At 56.7% G+C, this 26,331-nt stretch overlaps 8 protein-coding genes across 8 annotated transcripts; 7 read left to right on the top strand and 1 right to left on the bottom strand.

Annotated features, from left to right (window-relative positions):
• Window positions 1–687: 687 nt before the first annotated feature.
• Window positions 688–3,974, top strand: G647_10206 (uncharacterized protein; the record flags this gene model as incomplete). The annotated part of the gene is made up of 2 exons (XM_008726198.1): window positions 688–2,962; window positions 3,019–3,974. The coding sequence occupies 2 exons, from the start codon at window positions 688–690 to the stop codon at window positions 3,972–3,974; spliced, it is 3,231 nt and encodes a 1,076-aa protein (XP_008724420.1).
• A 2,418-nt stretch (window positions 3,975–6,392) lies between these two features.
• Window positions 6,393–7,730, bottom strand: G647_10205 (4-aminobutyrate transaminase; the record flags this gene model as incomplete). The annotated part of the gene is made up of 1 exon (XM_008726197.1): window positions 6,393–7,730. One exon carries the CDS (start codon window positions 7,728–7,730, stop codon window positions 6,393–6,395), a length of 1,338 nt encoding a protein of 445 aa, XP_008724419.1.
• A 3,127-nt stretch (window positions 7,731–10,857) lies between these two features.
• On the top strand, window positions 10,858–11,691 carry G647_10204 (uncharacterized protein; the record flags this gene model as incomplete). The annotated part of the gene is made up of 2 exons (XM_008726196.1): window positions 10,858–10,929; window positions 10,990–11,691. 2 exons carry the CDS (start codon window positions 10,858–10,860, stop codon window positions 11,689–11,691), a joined length of 774 nt encoding a protein of 257 aa, XP_008724418.1.
• An 820-nt stretch (window positions 11,692–12,511) lies between these two features.
• On the top strand, window positions 12,512–16,601 carry G647_10203 (urea carboxylase; the record flags this gene model as incomplete). Its single annotated transcript, XM_008726195.1, has 7 exons — window positions 12,512–12,732; window positions 12,807–13,077; window positions 13,136–13,381; window positions 13,439–14,228; window positions 14,284–14,536; window positions 14,596–14,653; window positions 14,709–16,601. 7 exons carry the CDS (start codon window positions 12,512–12,514, stop codon window positions 16,599–16,601), a joined length of 3,732 nt encoding a protein of 1,243 aa, XP_008724417.1.
• Window positions 16,602–18,200: 1,599 nt separating this feature from the next.
• Window positions 18,201–19,678, top strand: G647_10202 (uncharacterized protein; the record flags this gene model as incomplete). Its single annotated transcript, XM_008726194.1, has 7 exons — window positions 18,201–18,262; window positions 18,329–18,532; window positions 18,606–18,903; window positions 18,963–19,043; window positions 19,113–19,198; window positions 19,284–19,573; window positions 19,638–19,678. The coding sequence occupies 7 exons, from the start codon at window positions 18,201–18,203 to the stop codon at window positions 19,676–19,678; spliced, it is 1,062 nt and encodes a 353-aa protein (XP_008724416.1).
• A 2,208-nt stretch (window positions 19,679–21,886) lies between these two features.
• G647_10201 (uncharacterized protein) lies at window positions 21,887–22,915 on the top strand (the record flags this gene model as incomplete). Its single annotated transcript, XM_008726193.1, has 1 exon — window positions 21,887–22,915. The coding sequence occupies one exon, from the start codon at window positions 21,887–21,889 to the stop codon at window positions 22,913–22,915; it is 1,029 nt and encodes a 342-aa protein (XP_008724415.1).
• A 493-nt stretch (window positions 22,916–23,408) lies between these two features.
• Window positions 23,409–24,789, top strand: G647_10200 (uncharacterized protein; the record flags this gene model as incomplete). The annotated part of the gene is made up of 5 exons (XM_008726192.1): window positions 23,409–23,544; window positions 23,607–23,617; window positions 23,673–23,755; window positions 23,822–24,176; window positions 24,223–24,789. 5 exons carry the CDS (start codon window positions 23,409–23,411, stop codon window positions 24,787–24,789), a joined length of 1,152 nt encoding a protein of 383 aa, XP_008724414.1.
• A 9-nt stretch (window positions 24,790–24,798) lies between these two features.
• On the top strand, window positions 24,799–25,077 carry G647_10199 (uncharacterized protein; the record flags this gene model as incomplete). Its single annotated transcript, XM_008726191.1, has 1 exon — window positions 24,799–25,077. The coding sequence occupies one exon, from the start codon at window positions 24,799–24,801 to the stop codon at window positions 25,075–25,077; it is 279 nt and encodes a 92-aa protein (XP_008724413.1).
• Between the last annotated feature and the right edge of the window lie 1,254 nt (window positions 25,078–26,331).

The raw sequence follows: 26,331 nt of genomic DNA, 5'->3' as shown, positions 1-26,331 counted from the left end.
GATCGAAACGTGGAAGACTTGGGGAACTGCAGCGCCCAAGCGATAGGCGCTGGCGTTCCCCGGAAGATCGTGACAGTGGCTGCATCTACGCATCCTCGGTCCTGGGCTTGCCTGGATCTGGGAAGGCCGGCCGCCTAGGCACCTCTTCTTCGGGAGGTTGGTTCCGCTAGCACGCGCTGCGTCTGCCCCCAGCCAGTCCTCGCCCTGTTCTCCAAGCTTCGAGAGGGTGTGGCCTGGTGGAGCCGCTGACGACTGCCAAACGGCTAGCTCGATTGGCTGACACTCGCTCCTCAACCTGCGACAACGAGTCTCTACACAAATTCGAGGACTGCCATGTTGACACTTTCACCGTCTCAATCGTCGCCGAGATCACCGACGAGTCCTCACGCCGACACTCACTCATTCACGATCCACCGTCCCCGTCTTCTGCTTGGCGTCCATCCAACATAGCCATCGCGCAAAATACTGGGAGAGATCCCTCCACGAGCAACGGCACAACTGCGGTTACGAGTCAACTGAACCACCTCCACACATCGGCCTCTCGCTCTATCACCAATAGGCCTTCTTTTTGGTCGGAAAGAGCAATGCAGCGCAGATAAGAAGCGGGTTTTTGTTCGAGGCGACACTGGAGAATGCTTGTCCCTGAGCAGATTGTGGTTGCTGCCACCTGCGTTACCTGAATCCAAGATGAACACCAACACTGGAGGATATCCGCCCCTTCAACGTCGCAGACGGAGATCTGACCAGATCTCTCCATCATCTCCCTCCTACCCGCGGCGGCTGTTTGACCGCCCCAACAGGCACAGCGAGGCTTTCAGCCCTGTTGCCAGCACGCCCACAACCGATGAATCAGACAGCCCTACTCTCAACCTCAACCTGACACTAACCTCTCCGGTCTCCGATCACCTTCCGGCGCTGCCCTTCGGTTCTCCCTTACCTAAGCCTCCGGTCGTCGAATCCACGTACCATCAGAGGTCTTCAGAGGACGACAGTCGGCCGAAATATCGATCGTCAGACGAGGCTGCTCGACCGTTGACGAGAAGGATGACGGATCAGAACAACACCCTTGCTAGCTCAACTGCGTGGTCGCCCTCACCAGGTGCGGAGTACGTGTTGAGTCCATCGCTTTGGACGTCTGGTTCTAGCCAGCCCCAGCCGCGGGAGAAGAGAGTGCTTGAACCCCCAATCAAGCTCGGCGACAATGCCTCCTCTCCGAATTTGCGCAATTACAGCGTTTCTACGCAGTCTGCGCGTGACGAGCCGATTCCAGTGAAAGCACAGGCCGGGAAGAAGAGTAGGATGAATCTGTTGAACCCAATGAATCTGCTGGCCCGCCGGAAATCATCACAGAATCAGAAACTCGACGACATCAATCTCAGTATCAAGACTCTGTCGGTTCTTGCATTGCCAGACAACTTTGACCCAAGCATTCGAGGAAAGGTCGTACATGACTTCTCCGTCCCACGGAATCGAAGGCTTTATTCTCACAATGACGTTAGCAACGTTGACTCGCCCCTGCGATCTGGCTACGGGCCAGAAAACCGGGGGACCAATGATTCGCCTACTTCAGCGAGATTGCCACTGAGCGGCACACCGAATACCTCGCATAGCCCGATGTTCAAGGAGCACTTCTCGGATGAGAGGCCGTCGTTACAACCAGAAAGGACGGGTTACCTGCACAACATCCATGCTTTGAACTTCTCTCACGACAAGCAAGATGCCGTTGATGTGCCTGCTTTTGCCAGGCGGTTACCGTCGGCGGTGCCACAACCAGGTCTAGGAACCGATCCTGAGCTGGCTCGGAAGGAGAACAAGCCGTTGCCGCCTGAGAAGGGAGACTTGCCCACAGCGCCCGTAGGGGCCCCGTCGCCCCCTGCGCCTTCACCTCCACCGAAAAGCACACCGTCGCCGAAGTTTGACGTCCCGCCACCCGCTGCTTTACCTAAGCATATGACGAGCACCTCCTCCCGATTCAGCTTCCAGATCGGCGGAGGCTCCTCGGCTCAAGAGAAACTGCTCGAAGAAAAGCACAAGCAACACGAAGCAACCAAGAAGACTACCCAGCCAGATGGGGACGAAGAAGAGGACGCCTTCGACTACGACCCGGATGCCGACGATGACTTTGAAGAGCGAATTCCTGGTGTGAACGCAGATTTTGAGGATGATGATGGTTTTGGCAATGACGATATCCCCCTGGGCAATGCCCTCGTGGCCCGTTACGGCCCCTCCAGCATCCAAGATAACTCAGCCTCGGATGTCAGGACTACGACCCTGCAGGGCCAGTCACTGCAGGGCTTCCATTTTACTCCTCAATCCATGACATTCAGCCCCACCAGCACAAACAATGCATCCCAGCCTACGCCGAGAGACCACGAAGGGTTTGCAATCGGCATCGCCGACTCTAGAGCGCCTTCGCAGAACGAGAGCTTGGACTTTCAGCCCAAGGACGGTGTCATCGATGTCGAACAAGTTTCCATGCTTGGAGGGCTTGGCATTTCGACCGCAGAAACACATGGCCGGCGATCACAATTGACTTCGCGTCCCCAAGGAGGAGTTTTTGACGATGATGACCTGTACTTTGATGACGGGGAATTCGGCCATCTTGAGCTTGATCCTTCCGGTGCGACCTTTGACGAACGACTATTCGATGATGATACAGGCCAGATCCGCGACATTCCAGCTGACAATGCCCGGAAGCTTGAAGTGGCCAAGCAAACAGCAGTCGGGGATGCAGAAGTCAAGGTTGTGAGTCCTGGAGAGGGTCAACCAGGTAGACGGTCCCTGAACAGCACCGCGCAAAATGATCGAGACGCCCAAACAGCCGCTGTCTTGGTGAATGGCCATCAGAAGAACCAAGCTAGCTTTATGCCAGGAAGCTCCATTGCCGGTCTCACCGAGACAAATCTTGCCGCGATCACGATGCCTTGGCGTTTGCGGCCAATCAGGCCGCTGCGAACGGGCGGTTTGACCGCAAAGTGAGCTTCAGCCAAAACTCCGATGATACTTCCCAGTCTCCAGTGGAGAGCAGCCAGCATGGGGTTATATCCGACGGGAGTCGCTTCAGCCTCAACTACAGCTCCGCCATCGCCGAAGATGATGGGTTTCCCTTTGACGATGACATGGACGATGATCTGATGATTGCGGAGGCCAATGCTGAGGCCTTGGAAAATGATGACGAGGGCTTCTACGGCCAGGAGTTTGGATTTTATGCTCGATCCCGTGGCAAAGGCAACACCGAGCTGGTTAACGGCGGCTACTTCGCGGAGCGAGGGTCCAATGGAGTGAAGCGAAGCCACAGTGGAAAAGCAAATTTCCAAGAGCCTAGCCTGACACCTATCACAGAACGGAGCGAATGGAGTACCCGAAACTCGTTCGTCTCGCTACCAGTACCATCAGGTGGGATTCCAGGGTCAGCACACTCGATGCCGAGCCCTGGGATTGCTCAACTCCGGGAACTTGACTCCCCGGCATACGACGAAGATATGAGCTTTAGTGCGTTGATGAAGCTGCGAGGTAGGACGTTTGGTGGCAGCTCTTCCAGCATCAGCAGCTCCGCGGCCGGATTCGCGGCTAGTTCTCCTCTGTCGATTGTGGCGAATAATCCCTTCGCGCACTCAGACCACGGCGGAAGCCGCATGCCGTCCTCGATGCACGGTCGAACCTCGCCAGCTGGGATCCCAGAGTCGGAGGAAGAGGAGGACGAATCGGAGAGACCTACCCTGACACAGAACACGCCGCGCAAGAAGATGAGCGAACCGGTCGCGTTCACGTCTCAGGAAGAGATGCCTTCGCCTGCAGGATCGGCTGGCGGTGATCGACGAAAAGGCCACCACAGTCGAACATCGAGTGGTGCCGAGAGTGTGAGCTATGCGCGTGATGGAGAGGGTGGTTGGGTGTTGGAACGGAGGAGGACCGATGAAGGCAGCGGAACTGAGGTTATTGACCGCGAGTATCTAGCTGGAGCCCGGATTTGAGAGGGAATGCCATGTCTGTACAGAATGTGGTAGATACGGCGACTGCTTGGACATGATCATCTGGAAAGGGACTTGGAGACGACGTTATGATACCCCCATAGAATTTGAACATATAGCTACCCACGTACGCTGCAGAGCCCAAACTGCATCAGCAATACACAATTGAGCCGCAGAACCAGCTTCGGAAGAGCCAGTGCTGGTGCTGGTGAAGCCTGTACTATGGCAGACTCCTGATGGGCGCATGTGGCGGCTACGAGGTCCCAGGTTGGCATACGTCAAGGCCCATGGGATGCTAGATAATGCATGCCAGATGACTCGGCGGCCCTCCAGGCTTAATGTACTCCGTAAGCTCTTCGCAAAATGCCTTCAGTTTGTCTTTGCCCTTGGCGCCTCAAATGTGGGAATATCTGCTCGCGGCTCACGTGACTCACCCAGCACGCGCCGCTTTTATATACACTGCCCTCGCAGCTCACCTTGCACTCACCCCTTCACTCACCCTCCCTCCTCCTACTGGCATTCACCTTGCGCTCACCCTCGTCTTGACGGTCGCATTTTTTGCTGCGGTTCCGCCGACCATACACCGACACCTCCACCAGGGTTTAAAAGTAGCGGTATCCGACATGGCCTATTTCCGGGTCCCTGTGTCGTCTTATGTCCCCTGCCGCCGCCGTCTCAAATCCGCCTTGAGCAAGACCGCTTCTCGGCAATGCCTTTGAATATAAATGGAGTCGAGTCCCTACTTCAGCCCGCGGGCTGCGGAGTTTCCTTAGACACAGGCTCACTCTCCTCATACACTTTAAATCCTATGATATGAGTAGGCGGACTTCTACCACAGACCATCTGTGGGCTTGAGTAAAGGTCAAAAAACACCAGAGATGGGCGTATACAAAGGCCGATAAGGTGCGCGGCAGGAAGTATGTCCCCAGGATCAAGAAAGACCGCGATCGAACTCTTCGACGTTATCTTCAATACGACATATCGAATCTATTCCCTCTAACAATAGATCGTTGGACCTAATATGCTGATTTCGGGTGGCGCCTCAGCACGACAATAGAAGACTGTCCCCTTCATCGCAACGAGCCGCCCTCGACTCGACGAGAAAGTGCCCATGGCCAATGCCATTTGTGCTGTGGACGAGTGGTCCTTTGTGGGCTTTAAGCGTCACCGGCACCGAGACCAAGGCCGAGGATAGGAGTGAAGTGTATTACGTATGATGAGGACCTCTCCTACCGCTCCTTCTTGGATTATTAGGGGACACCAAGCTGGCTTTTTTTCAGTGGATGCGACGAACCCTTACCCTAGAAGGGGTGGGCGTCAACGAGCACCGACCGAAATAGATTTCACCGTTCGGGATCTGACCCGGGTCCTTCTGACATCGTGGACAAATGACGACGTGATCTTCATACACGAATGGTACCGGGTCCCGTCACATTTCTTATTCACGTCTACTCCTCGACCGGGGCCCGCACCAACGCCTTTTTCGCAGACGGTCTGCGGTATAAGGTCCTTCCCAATAAACCAGAAAGATCGACCCACGCTGGATGAAGGATCACCGTGAACCTGAAAATTTCAGTTACGAGGTTCCATCTCTACCATTCTCACTTTGTGGTCGGTCGAAGGTCCACCGTTTTTTTGGGGGGGTTTTGGTTTTTTTTTCTTTTTGAAACGGCGGGTGTGGTGGACGTCGACAATTTCGTGCCTGCGACAGCGCCAAACGTGAAAAGCCCGCAAAAGATGAGACGCTGAACGTTGGCGCACTTTCTGACGGCAGTCCTGGATGATCACGGGACTGAGGTATCTGTGTCCTTAGCCACTGCGGCTCTGTCAACACCCATCGGGATTCCTTTTTTAATTGCTTCTTCCCCTATCTATTGATCGATCGGATGTCCCCGGAAACACTTATGGATAGGGAGGCTGGAGGACCAGGTATCAACTGCGACTTCGGGTTCCGAACACGGAATGTGACGCCATACCACTCCGTGCACTGCCCGGGCCAGCCTCGAGGAGCATCCACTGTCGGCCGTATTGGGTTCTAACAAATCACCGAGAGTATGGTGTACTTCTGGGCTGCTCGAGGCACGCCGCCCAGAACACAAACCCGCTGAAAAGAGGGCCGCATATCAGAGGTAGACCCCATGTGGCTGCGCCTCACCTACATTCCCACGCTGCGTGGATGCACCGTCTGTGGTCTGCAATTCGGGGGTAGCATCAAATGAATTGGCCCTCAGTGGAGACATCGGGGGACGCTCAGGTATGTTCAGGGTCTCCACTCCCGACGATTCCCAGGTTTATTTATCACTTATAGGAGAGGATCAAACTTGTAATTCGGTTGCGGCTCACCAAATCAATCAATCATTCATTCGTTCGTTCAATGGAGATGAGTGTCGTCTACCATGACCGGCACCCATGGCACTCACACTACTTGGTCCCGTTTTGGTATGCACCGATTCGGTCTTCGGCTGCCACCTCTTGGATGGCTGTGCGGATGATGGTGATTCCCTTCATCATATCATCCTCGGCGATATTCAAGGGCGGAATGAAACGCAGAGTGTCGTAGATGGAAGTCGTCAGAACGATCATCCCCTTCTCCAGACACTTCTCCTGGATTCTCACCGCATAGTTGTGGCCCGGCTGGAACTCCATGCCCAGCATCAGGCCAAGGCCTCTGACGTCGAGGACGATATCTTTGGTATCTGGTGCCGTCGCACATTCGTCGAGCATGGCCCTCAACTCGCGTCCCCGAACCTCGACGTTTTCGAGAATCTTTTCTTCTCGGAAGACTTCCACTGCTGCCACCGATGCCGCACAAGCTATCGCATTGCCGCCATAGGTGCCTCCCATCGTGCCTGACACCATTGAGTCCATGACTTTTTTGCTCGTCACGATGGCCGATAGAGGATATCCATTGGCCAGCCCTTTCGCCATGACCATGATATCGGGCCGCACGCCCGAATGCTCCACGGCAAACATCTTCCCCGTACGACCAAAGCCGCATTGAACTTCGTCGACAATCATGAGGATCTCGTGTTTCTCACAGAGCTCTCGGACCTTGACCAAGTACTCCGGGGGTGCCGGGACATAACCTCCTTCCCCCTGGACTGGTTCGATAAGGAGGGCCGCCGTGTCCCCGGGCGCCGACTGCTGCTTCAGCAGCAATTCCAACTGTCGAAGTGGGCTCTGCCAGCAGGTTTCCGGATCATGCTTGCCTCCTGTACACTTCGCCTCCGGGCTGTGCGCACAATAGGGAAACGGGGCCACAAAGACTCCGGACATGGTCATGCCCGGTCCTTCGCGGAAGATGGTCTTGGACGTGGTCAAGGATGCACAGGCATACGTGCGTCCATGGAAACCCCCCTGCATGACGATGATGTTCGGTTTCTTGGTCGCGCGGCGAGCCACTTTGATCGCCGCTTCGATGGCTTCGGAGCCCGAGTTCGAGAAGAAGAAGGTGTCCAGTGAGGGATGAGGCATGATGGACAACAGCTTTTCAATCAAATTCAGGTACGGCCGGTGGAAGCCAATGCTGATTTGGGCGTGGGAGATCTTTCCAGCCTGCTCCTGGACAGCCTTCGTTACCTTCGGATGGCAATGTCCGAGGTTGGTGACGCCGACACCGCAGGTGAAGTCAAGGTAGTTTCGTCCTCCCGCGGTGGTCACATAGCTGCCGGCTCCGTACTCGAGGATTTCATCGGTCAAGCGACTGATGCCAGGCGAGACATGCTGCTTGCCAAACGCGGCAAGCTTCTGTGCTTCCATAAGTCCAAGACTGTGATCACTCGGCGATATTCTGGTTGGGAAAACAGTGACGAAGGTGGAAGTCTAGTCAGTCGGGCAGTCATCCATTTTCAAGCAAGAATGCATTCCCTCTCCACGACTTGACTTTACTTGTTGAATGCACATTCGGCTGGCTATTCTTCGGCGGCGCTTGGGGCGGCGAGGCATGGAGTGTCCGGCCCCGTCCTCCTCCTCGCAATACGAACCACTGCAGTCGCTGCGTATATTTCAGTCTGAGGATTGCAGCAAAGTCGACTGGCCCTTTGGAAATTGGCTGAGGGCGACCAGATCCGCGTTGGTGTCTACCGCGGACCTCCGTTTAGGAAGGCAGTGCATTGGGCAATTCTCCCCAGCAAGGCTCCCTCGAACGTCAAGTTCCATTTACACATCTAGGACAGCTATGAAGATAGAAGTTCAAGCCTTCTCCCCACCCGGCTAGCTCCTCGAGGAGCAACTGTTTATCAACATCCCGCGGTGGACCGGTTTCCCACATCAGTCCCCAGCCTCGACCGGCGAGAGATGCTAGATTGCCTTATCTCGCACGGACCGACAATTTGGCACTCAAATGAATAACCGTAAGGCAATCACGGCGCTTATCAAGGATGCCGGAGACGTGGTGGGTTTTGTTACATCAATCCTCTACGTGCGTACAAAATTCAGCGTCTGTAGACTGCTCGGACTCTAGGCATCTCGATTTTGACGCCAGATGGCGACCAAGGCCTCCTTGGATGTCGTCGAGGAATCCATTCCTTCCTCGGCCGTCTTGTCATACCAGTCCAGAAAACAAGCCCGGCAGTGCCAGAAGATGATCAGCGCATAGTGAAATGCACGCCAGCAGTGTTCCATGACCAGCAGATTGCCCGGCGTGGTGGGTGCTGCTCTGAGGATGGCAATCTTCTCCTCGACGGGCCATTCCAGGACTTCGGCGTCAGTTTCTTCATACTCCCTCAGTCTCGACCCGTCGAGGGAAGTCGGGTCGGTATCCGACCACACGGAGCTCGCCATGACCCCGCCAATCGCGGCTAGCAACATCCTCCTCAAGGCCCCATGAACAGCAGCGAACTGGCTTGCTGCATAACTCTCAGGTGAATAGAGTTTTTGTGCAAGCGTTTGGTGACATGCGGCAGACTATGCCCATACCCCCGGGTCTGCACGCATCTCAAGTCTCACACCCTTTCAGGTGGATCTGAGATGTCGTCATGGCATCCGACATCATCTGTTCCTCTGAGTACGATGCTCCGACATGCAAGAAAGAACAGAATAAGACATATGTCAATGGTAAACGTGAACAGCATGGCCGCCAGCAGCCCATCATGGTCAGTACGATATGGAAGATCCCGGATACGACTCGAGGAGACGAAGGGCTTTGCCGTTGTAGGACGAGGCCACTCTGTACCACTCAGGACCTTGCGGGGTCTCATACCCCGGGCGATACATTGCGAAAATTATAGGACTTAATGGTCAGCACTATATACAAAAGCGCCCATCTTGGGGCCGTGGATTGGCCGTGGATCTCCAGCTCGGTACAACATTGCAACACGCTGGGGAGCATGAAACTCTTCCATGGATTGCCGGCCGCCTCGAGAATGCGGTATATAGGCACGACATTCTGCGCATAGTTACGAATGAGGTACTTGATCTGTGAGGTGAGGAGGCCCGACCCGTCGAACTCGCGCACCGAGCATCGCGCAGAGATGGAACGCTTTCGCCCAGGGTTCGTCGACGTGTGTAGAGGTCAGCCGACCTCCTCGTCAGCGATAATCGGTCGTCAGAAATGGTTCTCGACCGGTGTCGGCGAGAGTGAATGGGACTCTGCGTCAGAGATGATTGCGTCGTCGACGACCAGGTTATGGTCGAGTCCAGCAGATGAGCCGTCTTCAGTCCGATCTGTCCCGCTAACAGGACACACTCGCTACTTGGGGGTCTTGTTCGAGTTCCACCGACAACTTTCAGCAGCGGAGCGTCGGCTGAAGTTTGGCGGACATAATGGAGTTTCATTAGAGCTTAGGGTGAATAAGGAGTCATCGGATCCATGGTGCGAAATAAAGAAAGCCAGACCGAGGGCAGTGTTGTCCATACAGCAATCAGAGGGGCCCTGGTCTCTTGCTCGACTCGATCAGGAACCCTTGAACAGGCCGCTCAGACTCTATCATTGATGCCGGCTAGTCGCCCCCGGAATGACCTTGGTCGTGACTTGGCTTGCCCGATACACGAGGCCAGCCTTGCCTGCCGGTTTGGGCAGCGGATACTAGAGTACGCAATAGTCCGTCTGCTCGACTCCGTACGGCTTTCCAATAGCAGACATTTCGCCGGCCTTGAGATAGAGATCCGGATTGCTGGGACCAGGAGAGATAAGGGAGGGGTGGATCCGCGAGGCACTGCTCTTGGTTGCGAGGCCATTGCTTAGCCGCACAACGTGTGCGAGGAGTACTCCGTCAGGGCAATTCCCTCCTCTTATGGGTTCAAGGCCCAGAAGAGATAAGATGGTTAAAGATTGCTTTCACGCCAGCCACGCGTCAAGCCAGTCGGCTTCTTGAGATAGCAGCACAGACTCTGAATTAAGGACGACCGTGCTCGCTGCTTTGGGATAGCTGCCGTCGGCTAGGGTGCTGGGTGCAGGGTCATGGAGTGGGACCCTTGGCGTACATGGCGCGTGTGGAATCCAAAGACTGTTCTACAGTCCGTCAAGTGGACGCACGGCCATGCAACTAAACCAGTTGCCTATCTCTCACGCGCCGCAACCGCCATCAAATGCAATGTCGTGCAGCATGTTGCGTGGTGGCCGTGCGGAGCCATACAGAGGGTATCAGTAGAGGTGGGACAGAATATACTCGGTCCATGCATCATCTTATCGCGGCTGCCGCGAACCGAGGAAGACATGTCCCGAATGACGGGCCCTGGTCAGACAAGGGCTTGCTCGAGCGATGGCTAAGCAGATTGTGGGGTCACTGCATCCCGCGGCCATGGAGCAAGTCGATTACAATACGACAATCCCCGTGTTCTTGTCCGGGGTTGGGTGGCCGGCTTCTGAAATCTGGTAGACGTCTTCATCACCAACGGACTCGATTATTCCCATCGTTGCCGTAGCGTTTCTCGCAAGGGCACCACCATGGCGGACCAGCTTGTCAAAAAGATTGAGATCAATGTCGACTGTGGCGAGGGCTTTGGCCGATGGAAGATGGTGAGACGAGCCAAATCCCGGTCGGACGTCGAACGAGCCTCTCTGATATGCGTCGCGTAGGGACCGGACGAGGAGTTGATGCCTTTCATCGACACGGCCAACATTGCCTGTGGCTTCCACGCCGGCGATCCCGCCATGATGGTCAAAATGGTCCGTCTTTGCAAGAAGTACGGCGTGAAAGTGGGCGCCCATCCCGGCCTGCCAGACCTCATCGGCTTCGGGCGGCGGAGGATGGAGCTCGATCCCCACGACGTCTACTGCGCCGTGCTGTACCAGGTCGGTGCGTTGAAGGCCATTCTGGACGCCGAGGGCGTGCCTCTGATCCATATCAAACCGCACGGCGAGCTGGGCATGTGGACGATGCGCGATCCGGCCATCTTGCGGGCATGTCTGGATGCCATCAAACCCTACGGCGTCCCCGTCTACTGCGCCGACAACCCGCTCCACCGCGAGATCTGCGCCGAGTACGGGGTGCCTTTCCAAAAGGAAGTCTACGTTGACATCAACTACGACGCCGAGGGCGGGCTGCTGCCGGTCAGCAAGTCGAAAATGGCGACCCCCGAGGATTGTGCCAACCGCCTCACGTCCATTGCCTTGGAAGATAGTGTCGAGGACATTGATGGCATCATGCGCAAGGTGGGCTTGAATGGGGAGCCATTTGGCATCTGTTTGCACTCGGATATGCCCACTGTCCTCGACAATGTCAAGGCGGTACGGAAGGCCGTCGACGAGGCGAATGCGAAGCGCGGCTTCACGGCGTAATGGTCATTGACCACGGTCTAGCTTTCGGCCTGTCAATGAGAATATCGAATCCTGAAATTTGCGTCCGGTCTTTGCTTGTGCATTTGCCAATCGAGTGCTTCTCAGCCACGGGCAGCCTTCGTTTGAGTGTTGTGCCTCGCCCTTCGACTCCGCACCGCCTTTTACCCACAGCACAGTATTTCGGGCGTCTCTCGATTCCCCACGAGACATGCCTCCCGGGGAGCTGTGAAACACTTGAGGCGACCAGGGTATTGCCGCACACCTCACCTTCGCAAGGTCTGAAGGATCCCGCCAACCAGAAGCCAGCCGAGAAGTCGGCGCCGTAAGCGCTGAGCGGGCTTGTGCGAGGATCCACATATGCATGGCAGCAGGGGTCAAGAACCTTGTGGTCAATTGCCCAAAGCGTCGCTGGGTGGGCCAACGATAGTGGTGCTCCCGTGTTCGATTTGCCCGCGAGGTCGGGCGTGCAACAAGTGCTCGATATCGGTTCTCATACTCGGAACCTTTGAGATCTCGTTATCTGTCATGTAGGCTCGCGTTGCACGTCTATCATGCATGCTGCGTTCGACCCACCACTCCCACGGGGGTGTGGCTGCGGTTTAGCCTCGACTCTATGGATTGCGCGTCTCACAGACCCTCGCAAGACTGCCATCGTCGGACAAGCTTCTCTAGCTGGAGCCCATGAGCTAGAGGCGACGAGTGAGTTGCTCTGAGACACTGTCTCGACCTTTCTTCAACTTGGGAGCTTTCCCAGCATGGGCGTGGCTCAGAAAGATCGACGTCTCTGAGGTCGTCAACACCAACCTGGAGGCAATTGATCATGATTAGCCGCGACCTGTCGTTGGAACCCTTGAAGCACATCCGCAAGGTGTTGATTGCGAACCGAGGCGAGATTGCAGTAAGATGTATCCATGCGTGCATTGCGTCTGGCGTGAAGACGGTGGCTATATATACCGAGGCCGACGCAACGTCGCTGCACGTGTCGCTCGCTGATGAGAGCGTCGCACTTCCCGGGACCAACAGCACGGGATACCTGCAAATGTGAGGCCATTCCCAACCGAGGCGCGCTCCTTACCCCCTCCCCTTGGGCCCGTGATTCTGACGTGCGTGGACAGACCGGACATTCTCGATATCTGTGCTCGGCACAAGGTGGACGCCGTCATCCCGGGGTATGGCTTCCTCAGCGAGAATGAGACGTTTGCCCGGAAGATCGTGGATGCCGGCATGGTGTTCGTCGGGCCCTCGGTGGAATCGATCTTGGAAATGGGCTTGAAACATCGCGCTCGAGATCTCGCCGTCGCCGCGAAGGTGCCTGTGGTGCCGGGGACGGATCTGTTGACCTCCGAGGCAGACGCCCTCGAGGCAGCCAACAGGATAGGATTTCCAGTCAGTCCGAGCCTCTCCAGCCCGGATCCGATATCGTGGGAACTGACCCATGTGCCAGGTGATGCTCAAAGCCAGTGCGGGTGGCGGCGGTATGGGTCTCCAGATCTGCAAGGGCGAGGCCGAGATTGCTTCTGCCTTTGCCCAGGTGACCAGTCGAGGCGAAACACTTTTCCACAATGCGGGTGTCTTCCTGGAAAAGTACTACGCTTCGGCGCATCACATCGAAGTCCAAGTCTTCGGCAATGGCGTTGACGTGGTCCATTTTGGAGAGCGCGAGTGTAGCGTGCAGAGACGCCACCAAAAGGTCCGTCCGTGATGGTTGCCGTTCGAGAACATCTCCGAGACTGACCCCCTGAACCAGGTCCTGGAAGAGTGTCCGAGCCCGTTCGTCCAGGCTCATCCCGGCCTCCGGGAGAAGATCACTCAGTCAGCCGTCGCGTATGCCGCGGTGTTGAAATACAAGTCCGCCGGCACGGTGGAGTTCCTGGTCGACGACATCACTGGAGACTACTTCTTCCTGGAGATGAATACTCGCATCCAGGTCGAGCACCCCATCACCGAAATGTGCTATGGCGTCGACCTGGTGGCTTTGATGCTCCGACAGGCCGACTTCGAAAAGGGAGGATATCCCGGCATCCCGTCCCCAGATCTCCTGAAGTACAGGGGCATCGAGCCACATGGTGCTGCCATCGAGGTCCGGGTGTACGCTGAGAATCCTTACCGCGGATTTAGCCCGGCCCCAGGACTCCTGCAGGACGTGTCCTGGGCATCTGATGAAGGCGTGAGGATCGACACCTGGGTGAAAACCGGCCAGACCGTCACCCCCTACTACGATCCTCTGGTCGCAAAGGTCATCACGCACGCCCCGAACCGGCCGAAATGCCTGGCCAAAATGTCTCAAGCTCTCTCCCAGAGCAAGGTCCAAGGTCCGCCGACCAACATCGACTTTCTCCGGAGCCTCATCACATCAAAGCCTTTTGGGCTCGGAAACACGCTCACCAACTTTCTTCCGAAGGCTTTTACCTACAGGCCTTGTGCCATCGATGTCATTACACCGGGGGCCTTTACTACCGTTCAAGACTATCCAGCGCGACCCGGGATGGGTCATGGTGTGCCCCAATGCGGTCCAATGGATAACGTGTCCTTCAGAAGTAAGTATGACTTGGTCTCCTGTTGGCACATCACTCACTTAACGGCCCGATCTAGTTGCGAATCTTCTGGTCACTAACAGCCCCGGCGTGGAGGCTCTCGAGATGACTCTCTCGGGGCCTGAACTGTTGTTCACTGCCCACGCCGTCATCGCCATCTGCGGTGCTCCGGTCGAAGTTACGGTGGACGGGGCTCCGGCTGACATGTGGACAAGACTTTCCGTGAAGGCTGGCCAGAAGGTCAAGGTCGGCGCGATCAAGGGTGGTGGGTGTCGAGTCTACCTGGCAGTAAAGGGTGGATTCCCCGAGGTGTACGCCGCCGCCAGCGCTTCTCCCTCGATCGTGACGAAGCTGACTTCTCGTTGCCTAGCCCGACGTACCTCGGATCGAAGAGCACAGCACCAGGCCTGAAGTATGGCGGAATCCAGGTAACACATCCCCCCGGTCCAATACATCGGAGTGACGCTGACACGAAGCTTCTAGGGTCGTCAATTGCAACCAAATGACTTCATTCTTCTCTCTGCAGAATCGTGTGCGACGGCCTTGGAGACAGAGAAGTACAGCCTCCCAGCAGAGTGCATCCCCAGCTACACCATTCCGGAAGTGTATGTCATGCATGGCCCCCATGATTCGGACGACATCATGACCCCTGAGGACCGTGAGATGATGTACACCACCAAATGGAGAGTTGGCCACAACTCCAACCGCACAGGCATCAGACTGGAGGGTCCTAAGCCGAGATGGGCCAGATCGAATGGAGGTGAAGGCGGTAGCCACCCATCTAACATCCTTGACTATGGCTATCCCTCTCCTGGGGGTCTCAACTGGACAGGCGATGACCCGGTCGCATTCACCATGGACAGCCCCAACCTCGGTGGCCTGATTTGCTCCACTACCGTCGTGGCGGGGGACCTGTGGCGACTTGGACAGCTCAAACCGGGAGACCACATGAGCATGCGCCCGATCAGTTATGCACAAGCTCGGGAACTGTCTGGTCGTGTCGAATCTTACATCGAGGACTTGGCCAAACTGATTTCGGGCGCGACCGACGACAAACCGACGCTCGATCTCTCCTTGGCGGAAGGAGAGGCCGGACCGGCGATATTAAAACAGGTTCCGGCCGAGGGTGGTCGACCCGCTGCCACCTATCGGCAGGGAGGGGACTGTTTTATCCTCTTGGAGCTGGGAGAACAACAAATCGACATTCTGATCACGGTCCGGATCCGGCTGATCACCTCCAAGCTGATGGAAATGAAGATTCCTGGCGTCACTGTCGTCCCGAACGTGACCGCCCTGCTCGTCCAATTCGACCCGAAGCTGATCAGCCAAGACAAGCTCCTGGACATTCTGAGTGGCATCTACTCCTCCGTCGAGCTCACCAAGTCGACGAAGATCCGAACTCGTGAGTTCCACCTGCCTGCGGTACTCGACCACCCCGTCCTTCAAGAAGGCATTGCACAATACATGGCCACCACACGGCCCACGGCGGCCTACTTGCCGGACAACGTCGAGTATTTGAGGCGAAACAACGGTCTCGCAACTCGACGAGAGGCGTTCACTCGCTGCATCGACACCCCTTTCTTGATCGTGGCGGTCGGGTTCCTCTGTGGTGCCCCGGAACTCCTGCCGCTGAACCCCATGAATCAGCTGCGAGCACAGAAGTATAACCCGAGCCGGACCTACACGCCTGGAGGAACGATCGGCATGGGAGGCTCGCTGTTTTCCATGTATCCGGTCGAGCAGCCCGGAGGTTACATGCTCGTCGGACGCACCGTGGAGGGCTGGGACACGTACGGCACGAAACAGGGCTTTAGCCCGGACAAGCCGTGGATGTACGAGCCCTTCGACTTGGTCTACTTCCACGAGGTCTCTCTTGAAGAGTATGGCACGATCCATCGCGACTATTTCGCGGGCAAGTTCCAGTACGACATTCGCGAGGGGCTATTCGACGTCGACGCCGTGGTCGCCAGTATTGAGGCCTCCAAACAAGACCCCGCATACATCGCGTTCAAGGACGGCCAGAGGAAGGGCGTGGAGGAGCAACTGGCACTGGAAACGAGACTGTACGCCGAGTGGAAGGCCCAGAAAGAGGCCGAAGCCGCCGAAGAAGCGATCCGGCTGAAGGAGCTGGTCAGGGAGGAATTAGATCCTTCCATGCAAGTCACGTCCCCCATGGATGCGAACGTGTGGAAGGTCTTGGTTGGAGAGGGCGACACCTTGAAGAAAGGCCAGGTGCTGGTCATCCTGGAGGCGATGAAGATGGAAATCAACGTGTGTGCGCCCGACGCGTTGGACGGCGCCGTGGTGAAAGTTGTGGCCACCAAGCCTGGACATACTGTGGCCCCTGGCTCAATGCTGGTCGTGGGAAAGAAATAGACAAACTCACAGGAGATGGAGTTGCTGCAACGACGGATTTGACTCTACTACGCGGACTCATCGGTTTATAGACATGGATATCACGCAGAAGACGTGTCCTCGTCCCAGAGACACCTAGGCTACCGTGCGATTCGGACAAAGAAGGTGTAGTGTGTAGTGTTGGTTGGACGCTCCTGTAGCCCGTCTGGCTCTGGCTCTGGCTCTGGCTCTGGCTCTGGCTCTGGCTCTGGCTCTGGCTCTGCCCTGGGCTCTGCGTTTTCGGATACGACTTCCTGCTGCCTGTAGGAGGAGGAAGGGGGGAGGCTTGCCCCCTGTTTTCCATCCGGCTTCAGAGTCTTCCTCCGCTCCGCTCTAAGCCACATATCGCTAGAGTTGGATCACATGTCCCTTGGGTGAACCAACATGAGGGTCCAGTGTGTACTCAGTCCATATTCCGTCCGTGCTGGTGGAGAACAGGTCGCGAGGAGGTGGACTGCCATGGCACTCGGTGACTCTGAAGGTACCCACGCTTGGCCGGCCCGCTGTCTCCACATGGTGGTGATAACGGTATCAGGGCTCGACGAGGACAAGCCGGCCTATCTCTTTTCAGCTCCCCCAACACATTACCCATCCTTCCCAGCCTCAGGAGCTATAGCTCTGCGTACCGAAGCGTGCTCCGGTCTTATCTTCCGCAATGATTGGATGATGTGCCACGGGCGCGATACGCGCCCCTAGTCCCTCCTGGGCCCGTCTCGGTGCCAGAAGTGGCATCCACATGTTCATTGTCGATCCCGCCACTGCACCGACCGGGCAGGCTATAGCCACGCGGATATTCAAAGTGAGCGTGGCTGCCAGGGATATGCACCGTCCATGGCATGGCGCGGCAACCGCTCTCGACTTTCAAACGCGCCAGGCCGACCGACGGATCAATCTGTCTATCGACTGAAATGCGGAACTGCCTGATCAACCTCGTCCGCTCCCGCGGCGATTCCAGATAGATAAAGCCCAGTCCCGGCTCAGCACAGCCTCTAGACTCCAGCTGCATCCACATCCTTACGACCACTTCATCCTCTGCAACCGGCATCATGTCGATCCGAAGCAACCACAGCCTGTCCGGGGACAACAAGATGACGACGACTGAAAAGTCGAACGGGGTCGACAGCATCCACTCCGTCAAGAACGGCGAGGTCGACGACAATGACTTTGAAGTCTTCAAGGACACCGCCGACGTCCAATTCCGTACCGTGAGCTGGGTGCATGCGACGATGATCTTCACCAAAAGTGCGTATGCCGTCGTGGTTCTTCCAGGCTCTCGACTCTGACCCAGTCCAGTTCAATTCGCGACCGGCGTGATGAGCATCCCACTCTCCCTGTATGCTCTAGGTAAAGCAACCTCGACATGGACGTGTGACCTGGGTGACCAACATTTTTGTCAGGCGGCGTTGGCGGCGGCATCTCGATCGTCTGCTGGGGTGCAGTCAACACATGTGAGAAGCTCCATCACCGACCCGGCCCTCCGGCTCCTGATTCACCGCTAACGACGGGGACTCTACGCCAGATGTGGGAAAGATCCAGGGAGACTTCCGCAACAGGCATGCGGGATGCCATAGTGTCGCCGACATGGCGAAGATTGTCGGTGGGCCGGTGCTGAAAGAAATCATCGGCATCGAGTTCATGATTGCGTGCGTGATGCCGACGACGAGGTCGAGCATTGTAACGCCATTCAGCTGACACGAGACCACTTGTAGATACGTCCTCTCCGCCGGGTCCGGCATTCTCGGCACCTCGATCGGAATCAACGCTCTGTCGATGCACGGCGCCTGCACGGTGTGGTGGTCATTCCTCGCTACCGTCTTCATTTCCTTGGTGGCCTGTATCCGCAAGTTCGAGAAGCTCAGCTGGGTCACGCTCGTCGGGTTTCTCTCGGTCTTCATTGCCGTGTTCATCGTCGTGTAAGCCTGGCTGCTTTTTGAAACGCCGAAATCGACGCCCCGCGGAATAGGAAACCGGACTGACGAGCAACAGCGTCGGTGTGACCACGATCGACCGGCCGGCCGCCGCTCCTCAGGAGGGTGATTTTGAACTGGGATTCCACGCCATCGGCCATCCGACCTTCATGGCGGGGATGGTGGCCACGTCCACCATTTTCGTGTCCTCGGCGGCGACGTCCGCATACATACCTGTGATCTCCGAAATGAGGAAGCCTCGTGAGTACTACAAGGCTCTGTACGTGACCATGGGCTTCGTGACCGCCGCATACTTCTCCTTCAGCATGGTCGTCTACGCTTATTGCGGCCAATGGGTGGCGACGCCATCACTCGGGGTAAGGACCTCCTCGTGGGAAGATGGGTTGGGAATCAGTCGAGCTAATACCCGCCGCAGAGCGCAGGGCCCACGGTCAAGAAGGTCGCGTACGGTGTGGCTCTGGTGGGCCTCGTCGTCAGCGCGGCCCTCTATTTACATGTAAACGCCCTCTGGCCCCTCTCAGGTCACCCGCCATGCTCCCTTGTCGGACTCTGACATGTCGACCAGGTTGCGGCCAAGTATTTGTTCGTGCGCATTCTGCGTAAATCGCGTCATCTGCAGGCAAATACCTTTATCCATTGGGGGACGTGGCTGTAAGTACTTCGTCGGATTCTTCCATGACAAGCTGAGAAGAAGGGAGGGGGAAAGGGTGGCAGCATTGCTGATCATGGTTTTCAGGGGCTGTGTATTTGGCCTGGGCGCCATCACCTTCATTCTGGCCTCGGCCATCCCGATTTTCAACTTCCTCATTGCCATGGTGGGATCGATCGCCTACGCTCCGATCGCGCTCATCTTCCCCGCCTGGCTCTGGCTCTACGATCACCGCGACTGGTGGAAGCGATCATTCAAACACCAGGTCGCGTACGCGCTCCACTGGCTGCTCCTGCTGATCGGCGCCTTGGTTACCGTCGGGGGCACATACGCGGTCATCACACAGATCGCTGACGCCTACGCCACGGGTGTGATCGGTCAGTCTCGGCCTTGTACTCCTTTCCCTGTCTCTGGTGCTGACACCGTTGCGCGCGCGTGCAGGCTCTGCTTTCTCGTGCGCCGACAACTCCAACTCCACTTAGCCGGATAGGAATACATGTGGAGGGGGGGGGCGAATTAGAATTGTTTTGAGTTCGAAAGGAGAGCGGGGTGTTGAAGAAGTGGTCAACGCACATGATCAATCAGTGAACAGGGCCTCAGGCTGATTCCGACAGCCGCCTGTGTTCGTGGTTTCTAGTTCCAGGGATCCCAGATATCTGCGGATCCAAAACTCGGGAGTCGACATACACCGCGCCGCCTCACGCGCTTGTGTTACTTTGGGCTGTATATTGAGGACCCAGGCGGGCTCGCTGCTAGCTTACGTCGGGATTGATTAGACTTACAGTTTAGACTTACAGTCTGTGCTTGGGATGCCTGCGTCATCAGGAATGTTAACCGCATTGTCAAAGATCGATCGTCTTGTAACGGGCATGTTTGGCGGTTCAGCCTTGCGCCGCATCCTGCATAGCGCTAGTTGTACAAGGCTGGACGGGGCAATGCGGTTACGAGGGAGTGGAGGAGGATGCCCTGCCTTGACTGCAGCGCGGTTTGTAGATATGCACACACAGACTGCGGAAGCATCAGGCAGAGTCGGCGCAGCGAGCACTGCGGGGCGTGTTGACGCCAAAAGCATTGTGCTGTGTCTTTTCTTCTTCGATGCTACTGACCTTTGCTGGATGGAACGATAGATTCGATTCCTGTCACGACGACGATATGCACACTACCTATCTGAGATCGCCTGCGGAACCGCCACACCCTCGCCTTCGACAGCATTCCTCCCCTGCTTGACAGACGCCACGCCCATCTGCTAGGCTTATCGACACTGTGAAGCCTTTACACCATTGCGAGTATGATTACTGCTATGAATCGGGTCGATGGTTATTAGTAGGCCGTGGACACCGGTACGGAAGAAATAGATAAACAACGCGACCGAGTCTCGCCACGCGTCGATATCCGCCTTGGGACGTGAAGATTCCGTTTTCGTCCAGCAGAGACACCGCTTACTTCTACGGTTTGTGTCTAGGCGGTAGTTGGTCTCGAGAGGCGGCAAGGTTGTGGCGGGGATCATGGGGTACAGTATGCGAGTTGCGTCAAGGCAATCCTCGTCCGTATGTCCTGTCGAGCGGCGCCGGACTGGATACGCTCCACTCCAGGACGTACCGAAGCTACCTTCATAGATAAAAACGGGATCGGGTGCTGACACCAAGGGTGGTCGCCCCGGGATTGACCTGTTTTTCCGCTGTGTGCGGGAGTAGCATCCCCCGCCGTTGACCATGGGTAAAGGCTAACACGGAAAGTCATCGCGGTCGGCCACAACTGGAGAGAGGTGGCGATTGGGGGCCGTGCCCGCCGTTGAAAGCTCGTCCCTTTCACTGGTCGAATGAGAAAGTACAATATCCGGGAGGAACCTTTCGAGCGTCTGCACAAGTTGCCCTCTATAGCCTTATCGCCAGGATGCCTAGAATGTCGCCGCCCAGTCCCGAAAGATAAGGCAGAGAGGGGGAGACTCGACTGCGAAGGTGACTTGGCTCTGTCCACAGCAGATTTACCATACGAACCCACCGCATTGCCTCTTCTCACCATAAGTGACTTTTCCCCATATCCGCGTGTCTGGTGACTTTGTACGGCGAAGACCTGGATCACTTGTTGTCCGGATCCCTCGATCGACAGCACCAAAGAAGCCCAGCAAAACGGGCGCTCCTCTGATGGCGGGGAACCACGCGAGCTTAATCAGTAGCAAGCGACCAACAGACCCGTCAGGGAATACTCGACAACGGACGGGCTGCCTCACGTGTCGACGAAGGTCCAGAGTCGCTCCGTCACTTCTGCCCTCCCTCGTCGCGGCTGACATTGCAATGGCAGGAGGAAAAAGTGCGACGAGACGCATCCGGTGTGCGGCCACTGCAATCGCCTCAACCTCGTCTGTATCCGGCAAGCACCCCAGAACATCGTGGCGGAGCGAAAATCGCCTCGGTCGCCCGCGTCTTCTCCCAGCAGCAGCATACACCTGCCCTGGTCTGTGGCCTCGGTGCCGAAAGCTCCAAGTCCCTTGGATATCTGGACCTTCACCAACACCCATCAGCAGACGGACCAACGGTTCCTGTTGAAGTTCTACACCAATGTCTCGTCTCGGCTCGTGTCTACGAGCGAGGACAACAATCCGTTCCATTCAGGTACCGTTCTGCCCCCACCGTTTGTGACAGCTGTGCCGCGGACCCTGACTAAACGGGTGTGTTATAGTATTTCTTCCCATGGCAGTGGAGTCCCCTGCTCTGCTGTCGGCGCTCATCGCTTGGACGTCGGCGCATCTGTCCTGCTTTGAAAAATCCCACCGGCTCTCAGCGCTCCAATATCAGTCCTCCGCCATCATTTCACTGGCCTCGTCCCTCAAGTCGTCTCCTCCAACAAGTCTGGACACGACCCTTGCGGCTTGCTTGGTCCTGTGTGCCACTGAGGCTCTCGCTGGGGACACCCAGCGATGGTACGATCACCTCAAGGGAGCTCGAGACATCATTCTTTCCGCTCGCCTCCCCGGGCCCAATGGAACGACGCTTGCTGGCCCTGAATGCTTCATGCGATCGACGGACGGTGAGTGGCTCTTGCGCAATTTCGCATATCACGACGTCTTGGCGAGCGTCACTCTCAACCAACCTCCCCTGATCAGAGGGGCCTACTGGCTCCGAGATTCCGGCCCCGTGTTCGACTCCTACATGGGGGTTGGCGAGGGTCTTCTCGCCCTCCTGTCTCGCATCAGCTGCTTACAAGGAGAGGATCGGGTGGTCTCGGATCTCGAATTCTACAGTCAGGCTGCTTCCCTCGAGTTCGAGCTTGACCATTGGACGTCCCCGCTGTGCTCGACCGAGGCCGTCATTGCTTTGGCCGAAGCCTACCGCGGCGCCGCCCTCCTCCACCTGCATCGCCAGTGCAGGGACCGGTTTCCGGCCGACGCAGGCGCCGTGGAGGCGAAGATCCAGACCCAGGTCCACAATATCCTCAGCCATCTCGATCGCATCCCGCTGGAGTCCCTGCCCGAGTGTGGCATATTGTTGCCCTTATTCATGGCTGGCGGGGAAGCCCTCGAGGAAGCCCACAGGCACAAAATCTCCTCCCGACTCCGATATCTGGCCGAACATCGTGGATTTCAAAACATCGAGCATTCCATTGATATTCTCGAAGAGCTCTGGCGGATGCGACTCCTCGGCCAAAGTGGCCGTGATGGGCAGAGCATCGATTGGCGCGATGTCCTCCTGATCAAGAATTGGAAGGTCATGCTGACCTGAGCGACTTCGAGAGAGTGATTGTCGGTCCGTGAATATAACCCATCGCCTGATAGAGTCCCTGCCTTGGAAAGCTGCATAATACAGTAGCGCCGTGTTGCATATAAACAAGTGGCAACGAGATACCCAGCAAGTTGCCCCGAACCTCGCTATGTTAGGCGGTCGGTGTCTTGATGGGCGGCGCCCTGACACCACCGAACACGCGTCTCCGAGGTGTTGCGTCAAGGCACCGGTCGGCATCAGCCTAGTCCTAGAAGGGGAGTTTACTCCACCGACTTGGATACCATGGCAATGGCCACATGCTCCCATCGTCCTAAAGAGGGGCAGCCAGCCCGACGAAGCTCGCTCGGATGTTAGTCAGAGCTTAGATAAAAAGTTAGATCTCTCATCCTCCCCCAGCCTCCCGGGTTTCTGCTCGAGATGTCCCGCTAGCACTGCTTGTTGGAATGCCTCCGTAAACGCGGAGGATCGCCAGTCGTGGTCACAAAGCACCAAAATGACCGAGTTGAAGGAGCGCAGGTACCTCATTCGGAAGCCTCGAGCTCTGCAATACTTCCACCGCGGCCAGTTTAAGCGAGAGCTTGAGAAAGAGCGGGTGGCTGGGAGGTTTGAGCTGTTCTTGGACTTGCTTTGTGAGTCTCGAACCTCCTAGTCTGTTACATTGTTGGCTGCCGGCTGACCCCCGAGGTCATAGATGTCGCGATTGTATGAGTGCTCCAGCAGATCCATGCGTCGGACGGCTGTTGACCCGCAGATGTAGATCGCCAACTTCTCAGACGACCTGACCGGCGAACCAACCGGCGCAAATCTGGTCAAATTCATTCTCATCTTTGCTCCTGCATGGTAGGGTCTTCGCCATGGAGAATGCTTTTCATTGCAAATTTTCGACTCATCACTTCCCGTTCACAGGCATGCTTGGGCCGACGCCAAAGAGAATGCGAACAACTATTACAATGACGATGTCCTCCAGCGCACCGGCGTGCTCTGGATTATGGCCCTGCTCGTTGTCTACGGCAACAATGCTGTCTATGTTGCCGAAGACCCCGCAGCGATGCGTCTGACCGTGGCGACGTACATGGTGCTTCGCTTCTCCCAGATCTGCTTCTATGCACTGTACAGCATTGCCAGCCATCATCACCGGACTCAGAACAGGGCGTACTTTCTGATGATCTTGGTTGGACTGTGCATCTGGATCCCGCTCCTGTTCGAATCGATCAGTCTTCGGGCCAAGGCTGGTATCGCCGTCGTGGGGATCCTCTACGAGGTGGGACGAGCCAACCCAAATGCCGGGGTGGTTGATTGCTGACCAGAGGCTCGAGCAGGAGGCTACCTATGTCCTGACCTTTGGGCCTTGGATCGCTCGTTGGTTGGGTCTGGAGTATACCACGGCCGTTGACATCGACCATGAAAATGATCGCCACGCTGCATTCACGATCCTGGTGCTGGGTGAATTCACGTACGCCATCCTGGTAGGGTCGCCTGCGGAAGGGGCCATCACGCTCAAGACCCTCCGAGCCGTCGAGACTCTGATCATCGCGTTCTGTTTCAATTCGATGTATGACTACTGCGATGGTGGTACCGAGAGTACTCACCCCATTCGTCGCGCCGTCTGGAGTGCGTTCGGTTGGCTCTTGATCCATTTACCGCTGTCTGCTGGTCTGATGGTAGGTGGGCACGTCTGCGCTGCCACCGTTCCCGAGGACGAGCTGAATGCCGGCCAACGCTGGCTATGGGGCGGTGGCTTGGGCTTGGGAACATTCTGTCTGTTCCTGATCGCCGCCATGTACAAAGACGAGGACCCCCCTGGGTTTTTGCTACTCTCCAAGGCATGTCACTCATTCGAACTTGACAAGCGTGCGCGGACGACTAACATGTGACTCTAGCCGATGCGCCTGTTGCCGAGACTGCTGGTGTCTGTGGTGTTCGTGCTTCTTCCGCTCGCACCAGAGGAGCAATTGAGTCCCACCGCCCTTGTCTCGATTGGGGCTGGAATGCTCGTGTGTGTGGTTGCGTGGGAGCTCGTCGGTGGCTTGGAGAAGTGTGCCGCTCTTTTTGAAAGCTGGAACCTGACAGCAGACGACAGTTCGGAGGAGGACGTCGTGGCTTTGCGACGGGATGTGCAGGAGGACGGGGCGTCTCCAGGGCCGGACGTCCAGGTCCCGTAGCCGGGGTCATCCAGCCCGACTCAACAGGCCGAAGATCTGTTGAAGATGATGTGGCATCAAAAGTCTGTCTATATGAGGGGAATGAAGGGGATCCTACCATGGATGATGAGACGAGCATAGTGTCTTAAGGTGCTTTACGAGGACGTAGTCCAACCGGCATCCCGATTGTGTTGTGTGGAAAGCTGCATCTCGGAATGACCTTCCTTCAGATCCAGACGACATGGGTGGCTTGAGCGGAGACGGGTCCCTGGCTTTAGCGGCAGGCTACGCCTAACACCGGGAGCAAGGTCCCTGAACCTGCCGCTCCAAGCTCCCCCGCAAAGATCCATCCTCGGCATCTTGTGCATCCACCGCCAACACTAAGCGGCAGCCTAGGTGGCCCCAGAGTCCACGCCGCAAACACGATCCAGCAGCTGGCGTTTACCTGCCTGCGCCTGCTGCTGCAAATTTTCACTTCCCTCACGCATTTGTTTGTAGATGCTCTTGACGATACAGTCATGAAGGGCGCGCCATTCTGATCAGTATACCAGCTTTCCTCACACCGTCCTGCATCGTTAGACGAGCTTCGTCTTTGGCTATTTCCGTCAATCCTCTCCACGCGCCAAGGTTTGGGCAAATCGCTCAAGGCTCACCCTCTTTCGGGGCGAGGGTAATGCCGCCCTGTGCCCCAAACCCCCAGCTCGCGCGCGGTTGCGTCTCACCTGTCGTGGGTGGCGCAGGACAAGGCGGCTGGGCCCATGACGTGGATGGTACGAAGCTGGTCGTTCTCGGCTGGGCGCGCCTGCCGGGAGAGGTTCTTGAAGATCCTGCCAATCGCAAGGACAGGGCAACGCAAAAAGCAGCGACGTCAAAGCGACGCTTTGGACCTAGTGTTTGACGTCTGCTGAGCCTGAATAGGAATTGTCCCATGGTCCCATGGTCCCCCCGTCGACCCTTCCCATCCAAGGGTTCTGTACTCCGTACGTGGTTAACTCTTACTGCTTCTGAGGCTATATAGAGGGAACTCCTGCCTTCGCTACAGTCACCTTCACCTACGACCCGACTGTCCACCGCCGCCTCCGTTTCCTTCCTTCTATGCTTGTTCGTTTCGTTCAGAGTATCGACTCGAAGTGGTCGTCATAGAGCCGTCGCAGTGCGAACCAAGAGTTCCCATGATATCCCATTATTCCCCGAGGGACATCAAGATGTCTACGCTCTCAATTCCGTCCGCCATTATAGCCCCCTTCATTCCCATTCTCCGGGCTTCACTCCGGC

This window comes from Cladophialophora carrionii, assembly GCF_000365165.1.
Source record: "Cladophialophora carrionii CBS 160.54 unplaced genomic scaffold supercont1.13, whole genome shotgun sequence".
Taxonomy (NCBI): domain Eukaryota; kingdom Fungi; phylum Ascomycota; class Eurotiomycetes; order Chaetothyriales; family Herpotrichiellaceae; genus Cladophialophora; species Cladophialophora carrionii.
This window is presented reverse-complemented; position numbering and strand designations above follow the sequence as displayed.